This window comes from Rhyacophila brunnea, unplaced genomic scaffold (genome assembly GCF_057557595.1).
Source record: "Rhyacophila brunnea isolate RB1 unplaced genomic scaffold, BYU_Rbru_1.0 scaffold_1, whole genome shotgun sequence".
In the NCBI taxonomy this organism is placed as follows: Eukaryota; Metazoa; Arthropoda; class Insecta; order Trichoptera; family Rhyacophilidae; genus Rhyacophila; species Rhyacophila brunnea.
The window spans coordinates 10,845,394-10,862,877 of NW_028232751.1; the positions used below are offsets into that span (position 1 = coordinate 10,845,394).

The 17,484-nt window shown below is 34.5% G+C and overlaps 1 protein-coding gene across 3 annotated transcripts in view; it reads right to left on the bottom strand.

Annotated features, from left to right (window-relative positions):
* The window catches only part of ClC-c (chloride channel protein 3), a 70,207-nt gene that overhangs the window by 26,701 nt on the left and 26,022 nt on the right, over positions 1 to 17,484 (bottom strand). For all 3 annotated transcript variants that reach the window (XM_085941247.1, XM_085941241.1, XM_085941252.1), the window contains 2 exons: positions 15,424 to 15,508; positions 4,546 to 4,578 (listed from right to left, as the gene is read on the bottom strand). In XM_085941247.1, coding sequence (XP_085797373.1) covers positions 4,546 to 4,578; positions 15,424 to 15,508 — 118 coding nt within the window. The remainder of the gene's footprint in view (positions 1 to 4,545; positions 4,579 to 15,423; positions 15,509 to 17,484) is intronic.

Consider the following 17,484-nt stretch of genomic DNA (forward strand, 5'->3'; position numbering starts at 1 on the left):
GCACATCACCCTTCTGTAAATAGGAGTACATAGGTATATGCAGTATGAGCAAAATATTCAAGACAACCTTTGCTCCTAAAATTCATGCCGTACAATATAACGATAACAGATGCGAGTTAGGTACGCTAACAAAATGACCATTTTGCAGGAATCTTATGAAGGCGAAAATTCATATAAAGTGAGATCAAACGTGTTCTTCGAAACTTCATGACAAAGTATTGGTTCACGTCTAGAAAGGCGCACGCTGTTGAGAAGGTAAGTTTCAGGAACCAAACCACCCACCAAAGTTTCAAATGATTACATGTTTCGAGTTTTGAAAAAATATTCTAGGTCAACGCATTTGAAGCGATGATGAAGTCAAAGAAACGGTGAACACCTCATTCTTAGAACAACCATTTTAGTTAACCTAGTTGCAAGAGTAGTGGACAAAGTGTATTGAACTGTCACTTAAATTCATGTTGAAAAAGAAGACAAAATAAATAGTTATCATTTATCATCGTTTTAGATAATATACTGTCGTAGGCAGGCATCATCCGTAAACCCCTATATGGCTGAGAAGGAGGCTTCTCGGTTGGAAGCAATAAAACGTCCAACCTTTGATGTGGGGATCATGCCCCCCGTAAGGGGGGCTGACAGGACTCTAACTTGGGGCCCGGACTTAGGAGGGGCTCGGCGTGGCGGGTCGACCACTTAAGTAAGATAAACACACAACACAAATTCACTTTAATAGCTCAAAAAAGTCGCCTGCGGCGTTATTTCACAGGTAAAATTTTATTTTATAATCATTTTAGTGTGTTCCCTAATAAAAATGACTATCCGATAGGGCGAAGGGTCTATCTCAAAAAGGGTCGCGATCAGTGCTTTATAATATGATACCGAGTGCCGACAATTTAAGTGGGTTTATTTTCAAAAACTTCGAAAAATACACGGAATACCCCTTATTTTACACGGAACTCTGGAGTTCCTGATGTAGAACATTGCACTGCCTTTAACCTTAGCGATAGGTGGGGGGGGGCGTCAAACATCGTGACCTGGGAGTCCGCTTCAGTATGTGGGGGCCATGATGATAGTACTTTAACCACAGCTGGCGAAAAGAATATGTGCGATCTCCTTGGGCGGATTGAAAAGGCAAGCCATGAGTTGAATCTTAACATTAACGAATATAAGACAAAGTCAGTGATTGTCGATCCAAATGACAAGCTTGTCCTCACTGGTAGACTAACGCGCGAACGATTTCATGTACCTCGCCGCAAGCCTCAATGACTCCAGTAGCTGCGAGAAGGAAATTAGGCGAAGAATTGCGATGTCTAAGAACGCTGTGAGTCGTCTCATCGAGATATGGAAAAGTCGCAGCATCACAAAAACCACCAAGAAAAGACTCGTTAAAAACGGATTTCTTCAATCTTCTGATACGGTGTTGAAACCTAGACTTTCAGAGAATCCGATAGGGAGATAATTGACGCGTTCGATATGTGGTGCCCGAGGAGGATGCTCCGCATTATCTCTACCTTTCAACTTGGCCTCAAAGAACGTCTCTCGGTCAACTCCAATTCTTCTCCAAGAAGAAATCCAAGCAGCCTGGAGGAAAGTGATCTCAGGTGGCGTCCAAGAGAGGACATTATCAAGAAAACAACTGAATTAACAATGACTGAAGCAACAATAACAGCATATACCTAAACTCTCTAGATGGAAGGAATTTTTTTGCAACGCCTATAATTTCGGTGATCGCCATCCTCAGTGATGAGGAAAAGGTTAATATTAAGAAAGAGATAATTTATAATAAACGCCCCGGAGATACTATCAAGCACACGATTTAATATGACTACATTGAACAATTTATTGTACTAAACTTAAAGAATTGGCATACGTTGACCAATGCGCACGCATGCGTTAAATTCTACTTTAACATTAACTGCGATTTCTTTAACAGTAATAGGCCGCCTGCTGATTACTACATTGTATGCTTTTTTGTGTAACTACATACTGTAATTTTGTGGTGATAACTGATGATGATAACACCAATAATAATTATAATGATTATGGTTATGTAATTATCATCAATTAATTATTATTCTTCTCTCTTAAATATTTATTTGTTGTTGCTATTGGGTAAATTTTGATAGTGATTACATAGCTGCATTGACAGGGTGACTGACGCCTCGGTTTAAATACGATTAGTGGACATTTGCAACAAAAAGGAGATATTATCAAGGGGGTATCTTTTTTTGCTTCAAATTTTAGTCATAGTCATGGCGTTAGCGAGGTCGTTACAGCGGGTGAGTGAAGCGCGAGAAATTTACCGAGGTCATATCACTTCTTTTTATTCACCTTGGAATGATTTCCCACACCCTGCCCGTCCGCTGAAACGACCACGCAAATACCAGGATTAAATGTTGCTACTCTGCCATTAAAAAACACCCATGTCCGATCCTGATAGGATCATATGGGCCTCCACAGAGTGGAAGTTTGAATTGACAGATTTTGTTTTTTACGAGAAATGGATGTCAGCCACTTGCTCAACCTATTAGATCCATACCCTGACACATACAAATTGAAAAACAATATGTGTACTTGCCAGACCCAGGATTCGAACCTGGGACCCACAGCTTTATAGTCCCCACCCGTCACATATTATTTTACTTCCCGAATAATTGGAATTTTAAAAATCTATTAAGGGGGGACGTGCGCCGCGTAGGTCAAAATGGATTTTTTTTTGCTATTTTCAAAGCATGATACTGGACATTCCTTAAACGTTGTAGATAATCTATTTACATAATTCTGAAGCCTTATTATCCTTTATATTTATTTTAAACATTTGATGACTGCATAAAGTATTTTTATTACATAAAATAGTAAGTATTCTTTTAAACCTCTCGCTCTAATGTTTTAGAATATAGTCATATTTCAGTACATCCATGTGCGTGTACCGTTTTAAAAAAAATCGGTTAGGTACATGTTCAAACACGCGCGTTAACATGATCTTACTTCCTACTTTATTTATCGTTTGTCAATTTATGGCTATGGCCGTATGTTGTAGCTTAACCACATGGGAATGCCAATAGAAATGGCGTATTTCAAAAAAATACTACCTTATTCTTAGGTCAATAATTATTACAAAGCAAACATTATTCGTAGAATGTTTATCACATTTGAATGGTCAAAGACATAGCTTATAATCAATATCTTTAGAATTATTTTTAAATGTGTAAATCTTGCCCATGTTTTTAATAATAAAATGCCTAATTCTTGTCAAATTTGGGATCACAGAGATTATCAATATAATTTTTTATCGTAAAAATTTCACTGTACGTCGACATAAATTTTAAAAATGGTTGTATAAATGCTTAATTAATAATTAAAAATTAATAAACATAAAAAATCTTAACACAACTACACATGGATGTACTGAAATATGACTATATTCTAAAACATTAGAGCGAGAGGTTTAAAAGAATACTATTTTATGTAATAAAAATAGTTTATCAGTCAACTGTTTAAAATAAATATAAAAGATAATAAGGCTTCAAATTTATATAAATAGATTATCTACAACGTTTAAGGAATGTCCAGGGTTATGCTCTGAAAATAGCAAAAAATCTCCATTTTGACCTACGCTGAGAATGTGGGCCGTTAAGAACTCATAAAATTTAAACCTTCAAAAACGAATTCAAAAAAATATTCCAATTTCCATACACTAGCCAATTAATGACTACAACATGTTGCAATAATTCTATGATGATCTGTGATAATATTGTCATGTAAAAATTTAACAATTAAAAAAAAAATATCAGTGATAAAAATGTAACATTTTTGTTATACTTATGTAATAAATACTTTCTTAAAATGAGACACAAAAATATACTTACCTAAGTACTATAAATTCATAAACAATAAAAATAAACAATTTATTATAAGTTGTTTTTCAGTCGCCATCTTGGAAAAATAGTTCCCCACGGAGGTTTTATCCAATTATTACATTTTAAATTAAATGGAAAACTTATAAGATAGTAGAGTAGGTAAGTAAAAAATAGGTACAAAACTGTAATATTTTTTGACACTGTTTGTTATACAACTTAAGACGTATTAATGGTTTATAAATTCCCAATGTAAACATTATTTGACCTTTTTCAATAATATTGCGCGGGGAAATTAAAATAGTATATTTTTGATAATTACTTGTAAAAGCAAACTATGTAAAAAAATTAAGGGGATAAAAAGGGACCTCGGCTAATATGATAATTTTATGAAAGCATCTCCAATATGTTAATAATAGGTATATTAACATGTATGTCCCAGTGACCCTGTATATCGCGTATTGTGATAAATGAATTATGCAATAAAGTTGTGATAAACTTTCGCTAGGGTCATCATGAAACTCATGAATGATGATTGCAGATCATCCGTTTAATGTGACAGCGATAAAACCTATTACAATTATATAATATATTGTTATATTAAGTAATACTAAATGACAGGAATCGCGCTTTGAAAAATTATAATTCATTAAGTATAATAAAATTTTAATAAATTTATTGATGGACTTACCAATCATTGAACCGGAGTATTTTACAGAGGTGACTTGAAAGAAAAGAAAAATAATATAATGTAGTGATACAATAAAAACAAACATGTACATATCAACGTGTAATACTTTCGCATAGTATTATGTTAGTATTCAAAACATAGCTTGTCATTTCGCGAATACATAATATCATTGTCGCTTTTCTCCACGGATTGTTCAACGTAACAATTATGGAGGTAAAAAATATGATACTATATTATTTGAAAGCATCCATAGTATTTCATTATTTTTATAGATGCTCTCATCATGAAAGAGAGATAATATTCATTTCGGCAAGACATGCAATAAAATTTTGACTATAATACACAACATTAAGTATGAGTTGAGCTTGTGATTTCTCGACTTTTTTCATTTCTCGAGATGCAAGAATTCTCGAACTCAGTAAGTAATATTTATTTTATCGAGAAATTTAACAAATTCCACTCCCAGTGAAAGTCGAGAGCTTTTTTATTAGCTCTAATAGTCAATTTTTTAATCCAGGAATTTGAAAAATTGTGTTCACTCTTTCGGCCTGGGCAGCTTAGTCTAGTGACAAAGTTTCGATCTATCGAGAATCTCAATAATGATTTTTTGAGATTCGAGGTTGACCTTTTCTGATTATTTCTGTAAAATTCTCGAGACAAGATTTCTTTGACCGTAACATCTAGTCATATTTAGCGCTGATTCTTGATTAATTCACTTGGATCATCATTCACCTGCATACAAATACAACGCTATAACCTGACCGTTTGAATATGGTAACTTTAATAATTGAGTAATAGGCTGAATTAAGCCTTTTCAAAGCTGATCCCCAATCCTCTTGGTCCAGGAATTGTGCTCCCGCATAGTTCCACAAAACTCAACTACATATCTCATTGATATATGCAGGTCTCCGCCCATCTAAGTATTGTATGTGTATATACAGTCGATGACCCGTGTATAGTTTGTAATTGTACCATATGTTCCATACTCATTCAGCATTTTCATTGTCCTTAAATGCATCTCGGAATCTTCCTTTCACGTCATTATTTCATTGTTATTTTTAATCATTGTTAATACTTTGTGGTAGAGATTGTGATTTCTCGAAATCAAGAATATTTATTTTCTTTCGAATTCGAGATTATTATATTTTTATTTTTGAAGAATTCTCGAGATTCTCGAGAAATCGACATTAATGGATAAGTATTCGTCTTGGCGTGTTTAACTCCACAAATACCGACGAATTTTGAGAAAATCCGTTCAGAATCAAAATGGAGGCATTTTTACTGAGAAATTCCATTTATTTTTTTAATTCTGGTTATAGTCGCCTATTATGGTAATGACAATTTCTCTATTCCTCGAAAAGCTCATTTACGATTTCTCGAGAAATGAGAATTCTTGAAATTTGGGTAAATTAATTTTACAAGATTCGAGAACGGACTTTTTTGATTATTTCTGGAGATAAAATTTATCGATTACAACGTCTACTTAGTGGATCGATCCTCCAAAGTCCATGCCCTCTCCGTAGCCGAAAGATATCAGCAATCCAAGATTTCTGACAGGATCAAAATTACCTAATGACACTCATAACACAATTACTAACTGGGAAATATAAGAAATCATTACTAAAAATAGTCAGAAGCGAAACTTATATAAGTAAGTAATAATATTATTGTAATTAAATAGTAATCAATAATTACACCGTATGCACTTAACATTAATTAACTGAACATAAAATAAGGCAAAACAAATCTAAACCTTTAAAACAAACACAGTACTTGGAATGAGGAAAATCAAATATTGAAATGGAATAATTTTACTTTTATAATGTTATAATTTGATACCATATTTACAGTAGAGGTGACCATTCAGGGTGTCATCCGCAGCATAGATATATTGTACCTACGAGTATTGGTTACTAGGCTTTCGACAGTAAGGTTCATACGTTGGAAAATAAAACACCATGTTATACCTCTATACTAAAACAGTATATTCATTTAATTAACACAATATGTGAATTTGGCGCTGCCGCAAGATTCGAACCAGTGACCTCCTAGGATCTTTATTGAGTTTGCATTTACTTGGTAGAATTCCTTTTTTAAAAATGATGAAATACATTATATCGAATTATACAGATTGGTTTATTATTATTAGTCAGCGGTTCTTACTCTATGGTCGGTGGTTCAGTTTGTCTCGTCAAGCAGCATTGATATTGACGTCAGTACCAACCGAAATAGCTATCAAATAATAAACCAATCTCTAGAATATATATTATCATTTTGGTTCAAGCTTCTGTGTAATTAACTAGTAATATTAATAATCGTTTTAAGTTCCACTTATTAAATCAGTACATTCTTCTTCTTCTTCTTAGGCCATACCGCCTCTTAGTTGTAGCATATGGACACCACTCGGCGCTTCCGAGAATCCCAGTCGCTCGCCAGTCTTGTTGCATCGTTCCAGGTGAAACCAGCATCCCGTAGTTCCGCCATATACACTCTATAGATAGTATGTAGCGGCCTTCAGGACGCCGGAATCCGGTTGGCTTGAAGAACAGGCAAGCAACGTTGAAGTTCTCTTCTGGCATCCGCAGCACGTGGCCAAGCCAGGTCCAATGTCGCCTCTTCACTCTCAACGTGATGAGAGGCTGCTTGGTGGAGGCTCTTATTTCCTCGTTACTCTTAAAGTCATACCCCACCGCACAGCCAGTATCCATCGCAAACATAATATATTATCGAAGCTCAGTATACGGTTGCTCTGAGCCTTCGTGAGGTGTCATGATTCGCTACCGTTAAGTAGCACCGTCAGAATGCAAGCGTCGAATAGGCGGCATTTGGTTTGTTTTGTACATACCTACCAGTAATGCCAACCGTACTATAAGTATAGTACAATACTATAATTTTAATTCAGCGAAAAATGTAAAATACTATAATTTTACGCCAAATATACCAAAATACTATAATTTTAAAGGATTCAAGACGAAAAATGTTCCTGTACTATATATTTTTCAGAAATACTATAGTTTTTACGCCTTTGTACTATAATCAGCATAGAAAAGTATGGCAACACTGATACCTACTCTAAAATGTTAAAATAGGAATACTTAATTAAAATAAGTAAATTCTTTCTACAACTAACAGAAATTTGCACCTAACGATTGCACACATACCCAGATCACTTAAATCACACAAGAGACACTTAAAGATAAACAATTATGAATCACTTATACCTTTCTAATGTAGCGTAGTGTCTATCATTAAAATATAATTTATTGTTATCTATAGAAGTCGAAACTGCCTTAGTAATAAAATATATTAATTACAAATTATTTAGAAAATAAAAAACATAATTAACTAACATTATAGTGTGATTATTAACCTACTTCATGAAATACCAAAGAGTATGTACCTACTAATAATAGCACTCTAAAATTACGTTGTTTCATTTATATTAAATGGAAGATCCGTAATATACAAATTATGGTTGTTTTTAATAGTTCCACTCCTAAATGAGCAGTGACGGTTATATTAATAGATTTCTTTACGGTGGATGGTTGTTAGTCATTCATCCAATCTTTGAGTCCTTAATATAAATCAAAACCAAGTCATGAACAAAACTATACTAATATATGAATTTATTAGAGTAAGATGGAATAAACTGGAGGATAAGCCGAAGTTTCACCTAATCTGTTTTTGAAAAATAAAATTATTGTTATAATAATATAAACACGATTAACCGTATGGTAAAATGTTATTATGGAGGTTATTATTATTGTTACGACTGATCATTATCATTATCTGTAGTACTTTCATCCCAATTATTACGGATAATTAACTTTCTCCTGTGCGTTATGTTCGTATTAACTAATATACAAAGAAATCGGCTGCAAATAGCCAGATCCTTAGGTACCTACTCTAGTCTTATTTTTTTACTGTATGATCAAAACACATTGCCAAAAGACCATATATCTATAGTGATTTTTGTCAGGTGCGGGAAATAACTAGCACCCACATGTTTAGAGACGGTAGCTCTACCAACTAGACCAGCGTCTGTATTCAGTTTGACATCTACCTCCATATATATATATTATATATCGCTGCCTCAGTACAAGGCTAGGTACACTATTTGAAAAAACCTGTTTGGAGAAAATGGCTGTCAAAGTTTTTGAATACCAATAAGAAAGTAATTAAATATTTTTATACAGTATTTATATATTATTATTATGTAAATATCGTAAAACATGAACATTTTATCTAAAATTATAAAGAACCACCTTAAATTCCATCTTATATTTAAATTAATTCAATTTATGTATTGAAGAGAAGTATTGCACTAAAACGTTAAACTCCTTTGATATTCATGTCGATGTCATACAAATTGATCTGAAATATTGGGAATGGGACGACTGGCCTCCGGACAATTGGACGCCGCACTGTCGTAGACACGCGTAGACGAGGTATTTTAATCAGTTTCTATCTACTACTTAGTAGTTTGAATTCATTTTACTCTTAACATAATGTATTCTTTATCGCGGATTGAGAATTACCATGCCTAAGGCTTTATATTCATTGAAGTATAAATAATAATATTGAATATTTTTTTTAAAGTACCTATAAGTACCTAACGTCTATTTATTTTCGAATTCCGTGGCGTCCAGTTGTCCGGTGCCAAATCGTCCTAGACCCGAAATATTATGGTAAAGTAAATTTCTACAAAAATAGTGCAGCCTTGCCCAGAAACTTCACCTGATTCTCCATATTTTGTAATTCATAAGTCAAAGCTGACATTTTGTCAAATAGTACACAGCCCTTGTACTGAGGCAGCGATACCTAAATTGTCATAATACCCACTACATATATTATAGTACGCGAGTTTCTAACACTATTATGTCGAGATCCCCTTTTGCCATATTATCTAAGTAACCTATGACCTCCTGTCGCATTTACATAAAAAAATATTTTAATTGGGTGAATAAAATAAACATAAAATAAAAAAAAATAAGTGGATTATCAATTAGGTAGGTTCTCTCTTATCATTTTTTTCTCACTCAGTCAATGTTTACACGTGAATTCGAAATTTTTACATGTGGATTATCAGCTGACCAAGTTTTATCTTTTCCAGGGGTAACTAACTTTTTGATTGTTGATAATATATCTCGTGTTAATTTTTATTAATTAAAAATGTGGTTTTCCCTCCACCAACCGCCACGTCTCCACACGGTGGCGTAACGAGCATTAGGCGCTCTTCAACGTTGTACTGAGAGTATACCAGGATCAACTTCCCAAAACCTTGGTTGGCGTGCACTAGTGTGCGTGGTTCCTATTTAGATAATAAATAATATATTTCAGTCAATCCTCGATGAGAAAAGACCTCCTCGCCAATCGTAAAATGCCGCCAAACTTTTTAAAAACTTTCCCTCGTAGATACTAAGTCGAAATGGCCGACCGGTCCAACTGAGGGTAGGACTGACCTGAGAAGCTCTTCCTTTTCAACCGACATATGGGGAGACTCCTTTAATTGATTACTTACCGACATTATTTGTGTCGCTAGATTTCAAAATCAGCCAAGTCCATAATGGATGAATAGGAGAAAAACAGATTTTTGTTTTCTCAAGTACACAGTCACTACGGTGAAAGTTTATATTATTTCGATTATAGAATATTTAAAATTAATAAGTTCCACATTTCAATAATGCAGAAATATTAGAAAGCAGTAGTTATTCAGCAATTCACAAAAAAGTCAAAAATACCTAAAGGTGGACTTATCGGATTTTGAAATCTAGCGACACAATTTGTCGAATTCCTGTCAAATTCTTTAATTTTCCGACGAAGCGTTTAATCGAATAACTAATTCCCAAGTAGTTATCACATACACATAGGTGCATAATATTTTACAATGCTAACATAAATGTGACTGACAATAATTTTTTCAACACAGTCAATACATTTTCTTTTTGTTGACCCATGGACTAGAAACCCGTTTTATAGTACCTAACTAGTAACAGCCAAAGTTTAATATCAACCTGCAATTGTACAATTAATGTCAAATAATACAGGTGATTTCTTTTCGTACGTGATCAACGGTTTTGCGTATTAGCAAAATTATATTGTATGTCCGTAGTAGGGGAGGGTGTGGCTAGTTGTTACGGGGGTATGTTATTTCATTTAATTTTTAAGCCGAACGCGCGAATATAATATTGCGACATGCGTCTTATAATTACATAAATAAATACATAATATTCAAGCATGTCAGGCGTCAGAAACGTGAACGAAATCAGATAGATTTCTAAGTAGCTACAGCAAAAACATAATTTTCGAGCGTTAAAGTAAAATCTCTGTAACGTTTGAGATTTATTTGGTCGTATTTAGTATATTTCAGTACGCTGTTGTGTATTATTTTATGAATGTAGATGGTTTTATCATTAATTCAATAAATAAGTAATATATAGTATTGCCATATTATCTATGAGTACATAAAAATGTTTTGTGTAAAACTACCGAGGGATTAGTTGTTACCACAGAACAGATAATTTCTGAGTTCCCTGGTTGTTACAGTGTATCCGGGGCGAGTTGTTAAAGTACAAACTTTCTAAAACATCAACATTAGAGGTAATAATAAATGATGGATAATCTTACTGTCTCTTATTTGTGTTTTATTACAATCCTTATTACAATCCTAATCACAATTTATTTTAGTTTTCAAAATGATGCGTACCTACAAAAATGACAGAAAGAGAGATTGTACGTCACCACGGAAAATTTGTCATAAAAACTCACCATATACGACAACGAATTACTATACGAAAATGTGCAACCCAGGTATCCATTGCAGGTACGGTTTGGACACGATTTGGTACCCCGCATCCACAGAAAGGACTAATAAATAGAATTCCGATAGGCTATACCCCAATACACTACATTTTGACGCAGGGTTTTAAATGTGTGAATGTCCTGCGAAAATGAACCACGCATTATAGACGTGTAATAGTGTGTGTTGCAACCTTCAAATACACCAATATTGAATGAACGTCAGTGCATAAATTGAGAGCAGTTGTCAGAACGAAGTGCAAGCATATTCTTGACACGCGTTTCAGTTTATCCCATATTCTTCGACACTCGAGATCGGTTGCCTATTACTCCACACCCGTTAGGTATTTCAGTTACCATTATTTTTGAGTTCCCTGCCCGCATCAAATGTCTGCGACTTGTAACGTCTAGCGATTGTTGTGTGCAGCGGGCCTAAGAAAAATGATAGAACACATTTCAAAGCGTTGCAACGGAACATTAACCGAAAAAATATATAATAGTCGCACATGTTGATAAACATACTAAAAATTGCGTATCCAGTAAAAATGTGTCGATTATAATATTGTATCTTATCTGTCAATTAGAGGCCGAGATTGATTTTAGTAACTGATCTGCTCAATGCTATATGGATTTCTAAATTGTGTACGTATAATTAATTATTGGGAAAAAAACGTATATAATAACATGCCCTTATTATCTCCTTGTAATTACCGACGGGGGTGAGTTGTTACAATCAACTTAATAAATCTGATCCGAATCATCTTTTAATTCGTCGGTTAATTTAATACATTTCTGGTATTTTTTTTAAGTGAAACTGTGACTCGATTAAAAATAGTTTTCCTTTTTTGTAACAACTAAGCCCATGTTCCTCTACCGACAATAATATGTATCCACCTATCTAGGATTTAACATTTTAAAAAAATCAAGAAAATACAGTGAAATTTCTATAAGTATGCAATTAATGAATTAAAATGAAAAATAAATAAAATTAACAGAATAATATAAATTGCAATATTATTTAAATCTAAAATATTGTAATCACGTTATCACATACTGCGGAAAATGTGCCATTCCATATCGCACTAAAGTGCCTATACCCATTCAGTAGGTCTACCACTCTAACAAATACCATGAACTGAAACGCCACGTGAGTCCAGCTATCTGAAAATTAGAACACTAATACTTAGTAAGTTGATATTATTAACATTTATATATACGAATAACATGATTAGCACTGCCTACCACGCAATCCTTGGAAAGGTAAACATAACATGAGTACCTAGTAGGGACCTACTCACTCGTCAATATTTATTATTCATAATCTATAAATGTATTAAACAAATATTCTAAATATAGTAACATATTATTAAATGTTTAAATAATAACACATTTGTTATAATAATAAATATATAGACACCTACTTAAGTACCTACTGCAATATATAAATCACTAGTATTGCTTGAGACGTTCGTGATCATTAATTATTGCTTGTTTTCATTAGTAGATACTTGATCACCGTGTCTAATGAATATTCACTTGTAGTCTTATTCCAATACCACCCTCTCCTTAATTTACCACATTATCTCTGGAGTATTAACTCATATTATATAAATATAATGTAATAAACTCGAACCAGGGAACACAGAATTAATGGGAACTGAAATACCTAACGGATGTGGAGTAACAGCCAACCGATCTTGAGTGTGGAGAAATATGGGATAAACTTAAACACGTGTCAAGAATACGTCATTCTACGCTTGTCCTTCGTTTTCATAACTGCTCTCGGTTTATACACTGATGTTCATTCAATATCGGTGTATTTGAAGGTTTGTGTGTTGTATTGTGTAGGACACTCATACATTCAAAGCCCTGCTTCAAAATGTATTTGGGGTATAGTCTATCTGAATTATATGTATTAATCTGTTCTGTGGGAGTGTTGTTTTTTGAAAACACTGCTACACGTCGTTTTGGGGCTCCAATCCAAATAGATACGAGAACGTATATTCTAATCCAGACCCAATAATACATTACTTAAATCAGAATAGAAATTCAAAATTGAAGGGCAGTTAACGTTCGTTACACCATGAAATACCATATTATGATGAAATATCAACCACAGCTCTTTAATATACCGAAAAGAAAGCGGAGCGTTTAGAGCCCTGGAAAAGACAGCACCCTGAGACGGAGTGAGTTTACGCCAAAAAGAAGAGGTGGACACGTTTTTAGGAGGCGACTAAGACTCGCATCGGTTCTCACTACGATGATAATCTCAAAAACGTTTGACGTTTGATAGTAGATTCATATTTTCAATTTTTTACCTTTTCTTTTGCGATTCCCTTCATAAATTGGTTACCATCAGGACGATTTTCATTTGGCTGTAGAACAGTTTTGTAGAACTGCATTCGTACAAATCACGAATATATTATGCCACGAAAAGCGACATATTCCTCTGCCATGCTGGTGATACTTTCCTTGGCTAGAATATGGTGCACTTGTCTTGTCCGCTCATAATATGGCCGAGATACGGTAGTTTCTAGTTTGAATACTATCCAGAACTTCGAGACACTTTCCCATTCGTTTGACGACATCCACGTTTTAGTGACCCTGCCAGTCCAAGGGTCGATCGATCGGTTCTCGGACCGTGACCAAAATGTTAAAATACTTACGTGTCACCGTTGCCGACGATGACAGTCTCTACAGTGAACTTGGAATCCACATGAGCATTGCGGGGCTGCACTCAGCGAAGGTGAAGGTCAAGGCTGCATTCTGTGAGACATGTTATCTTACCAGGCTCAAAAGGTATAGACTTTTGAGTTATGAGAATCGATGTATCCACGGATGACACTTCAGCCCTCAGTGATTTTGAAGAAGTAACGAAAAGAAGTCTCATGTGGCTTGGATACTTGTGTTCCGAATGCCGCCAGAGAGTGCGACACTCCGTAACATCACGTCCTTGATGACCAGCAATGCCATGTGCAAATTTTCGAATTATAGGTAGGTACATTCTTACCGAATTAAAAATTTATCCAAATATTTTTGCCAGTAACTCTCGAAGCAGAGATGGCATTTAAATTAGATTTAGTGGTAGGTATATATTTTGTTAATAATGTTATACCTACAACACATTTCTTAGATATATCAGTCATGAAAGAATGACAAAAAAAATACGGTATAAAAATGGGACAGCATTTTGGCATAACGTCACCCCCCCCCCCCCCCCTACATCCCGGACCTAGCACCAAATTATTATCACCTCTTTCCTGTGTTGAAGTCACACCTGGGTGGGACAAATTTCAGGACCGATGAGGAGTTCAAAGAAGAGGTCGTACGCTACCTGCACGCCACGGCAGGAGAGTTCTATGACACGGGTATATGAAAAATGCTACACCGCGTGCAAAAATGAATCGATCGCAACGGGGATTATGTAGAAAAATAGTAGAAAGTCCAGGCTTTTCAACAATGTATAATGCATTGTCAATAAACGTGTTTTTCTTTGTAAAAAAAAATTGGAGACCTTATTTTACGGACAACCATAGTATTTACAATTAGCGCCATCAAAGTGATTAACTTAGTACATGATATTATTTTCAGAAAACATTTTTTAATTGCAACAAAAACAATTACTTATTTCCACATGACAACATTGAGACATTACAAAAATGGCAGTGACAATAATATTTTGCGTTACACACCTGTTTTACGTAAATAATTATTGTAATATGTATGTGCACACGACCAGATGAAAAGCCGGTTACCAGCCACCGACCACCTCTAAATTTTGCACTACACGTGACCGCCAAAATGCGATTAATCTGAGCGCGCAAAATACAAACACTGTTCAGTGAACACGAACGAGGCAATGGCATGACAAAACAGGTACAGAGGACAACCGCTCGCTGACGCCTCCAGACACGTTACGACCGCCGCCCGCTTTCCGAATGCCTAACCCTATGAATAAATCCACAGATCTGTTTGATGGCGTGGTTGTTAGACGGTAATCTGCAGCAATTCACGTGCTCGTGTAGAATTGCCCGTGCGGAATAGATTGTGTTAGGGTTAAATTAATTGATTGGTGCTTACAAGTGGTGCGAGGTGGACTGAATGTGCCATGGTTGGGAGTGTCCTGCTGTAGAGAAGGTGTGGTGTCCTGCAACCTCCCCTCCACCTGTAAACAATACAATAATAATTACAAAAACATAATTTATGCTTTTCCTTTTCCATCAGAGACAGTGCCTTACATTAAAATCCTAATCGAATGCATTACCAAATAATCAATCTACTTCAAATTTCCGATGCCTTATCTAATGAATCTCGTGTCCGGAAACTTATACGTATGCAGTTCGTCGTATCACACTTCAACGTGAAATATTGTATCGGAAATATACAGCCGTATATTTAAATACCGTCCAACCTCTTTGGGTCATACAGTGCTGACATAAAATGCATGTCTAAATAAAACACGGTTCTTGTCGGTTTACACTTTACAGGAAGCCAGCAGCAAACAACTTTTGAAAATAGCCGATATACTGGTGGATTAGGTTAGTTTTTCATTCTTGAATTCATGATTTTTGCCAAAATCAGCTATGAAAGTTGAATTAATGTTCATATTGAATCTAATAAAATTGGAGACCGTATAGTATACGGTCATCTCTTTTCGATAAGAAAGCTCACGGCCAACTGTGCCACGGTGAAATGTTTTACGTACAATTTACACGTAACCAATAAATCTGGCTACAGCCGTACTTTTCGCGAATATCTTGTTTTTTTATTAACACTGCTACACGTCGTTTTGATGCTCAAATACAAATAGATAGGAGAACGTATACTTTCATCCTGTAATAGACCCAATAATTGAATAATATATTACTTAAATCAGAATAGAAACCCAAAGTTTTTAAAGGGCATTTAACGTTCGTTACCCCATGAAAAATACTGGCGTTATTTTTACTAGATGTCACTATTATAAATATAACTATCTATACGATTTTCTTTATGCCTTGCTATCGACACTATGTACGTCATGTACGATAAAAATGCCCGTATAGACACTTTATTTTCTATACGAAACTAACTATCAATATTTTTCGATACAATATTAAATTTCAGTACCATTGGATGTTATGTTATGTTTTATGGTAAATAACATGTAAAATAATCTTTTAATTCGAAATTCGATCAAACCGTTAGTGAGTCCTATATACGTGTCGTTTTATTCAGAAGATAAACGATATAGGTCGAATAAATATATTTGTTTATCTTATTGGCTTTATGTTTGTATTGTTTTAATATAGTATCTAGCTAGATTCTAGAAATCTACACCCGTATTAAAATCTATGAATGGTTTTGAAACTAAGTTTTTTTTATTTGTTTCAAAATCATTATAATATAATTATAATTCAAACACGTAGGCCCCAGTTCAATAAATGAATTAGACTCTATTAGGTGCATTTTGTGTGAAAGATTTAATATATTTTAAACGTATGTAATTGATTGATTGATGGTAATCAATGATAGCTTCAAAGGAAAGATATCGTGCAGGCGTCACCATCAAGAAACCTGACTGGATTGACAATGATCAGAATAACCATATTAGCGCCAGATCGCTCAAGGTGGAAGTCAGTAATTTCAATAGCACGACCCTAAGTAATGGGGCGAAGAATACGAACAAATAAATATTACTATCGACAATCAGCTGCAACAAGTAGGTAGGTACAAAAAATTGACTGATTAATTTCAAATAGAATATAAAAAACACAACCTCATGATTCAAATTTATTTATTCCAACATACAGTGAACTTGATAAATTATTAATTCAATATGTTCACAATATCACAAGTCAAAGAAAAATCTTCATATGTACGAGTACTAAGTACGATAAGTTGACCATTAAGTAGTTTACGTTAAAAATATATTTTTTTAAATCTACAAGTACTCATAACACAATTTTATTAAATCTGTGATTTATAAATATTTGCCGTTTGGTTAAGGTGACGCATCAGTGAAACGCCAAATAATTTCCAACTGTAGGCGCGACGAAATTTTGGACTCGCTGCCATTCACTGAGAGAATCTCGAGCCAGAAGCACGTCACTTTGCTGCGTGATGGCGACGGGTCAATTAATTCTAAAATCGTGTAAAGAT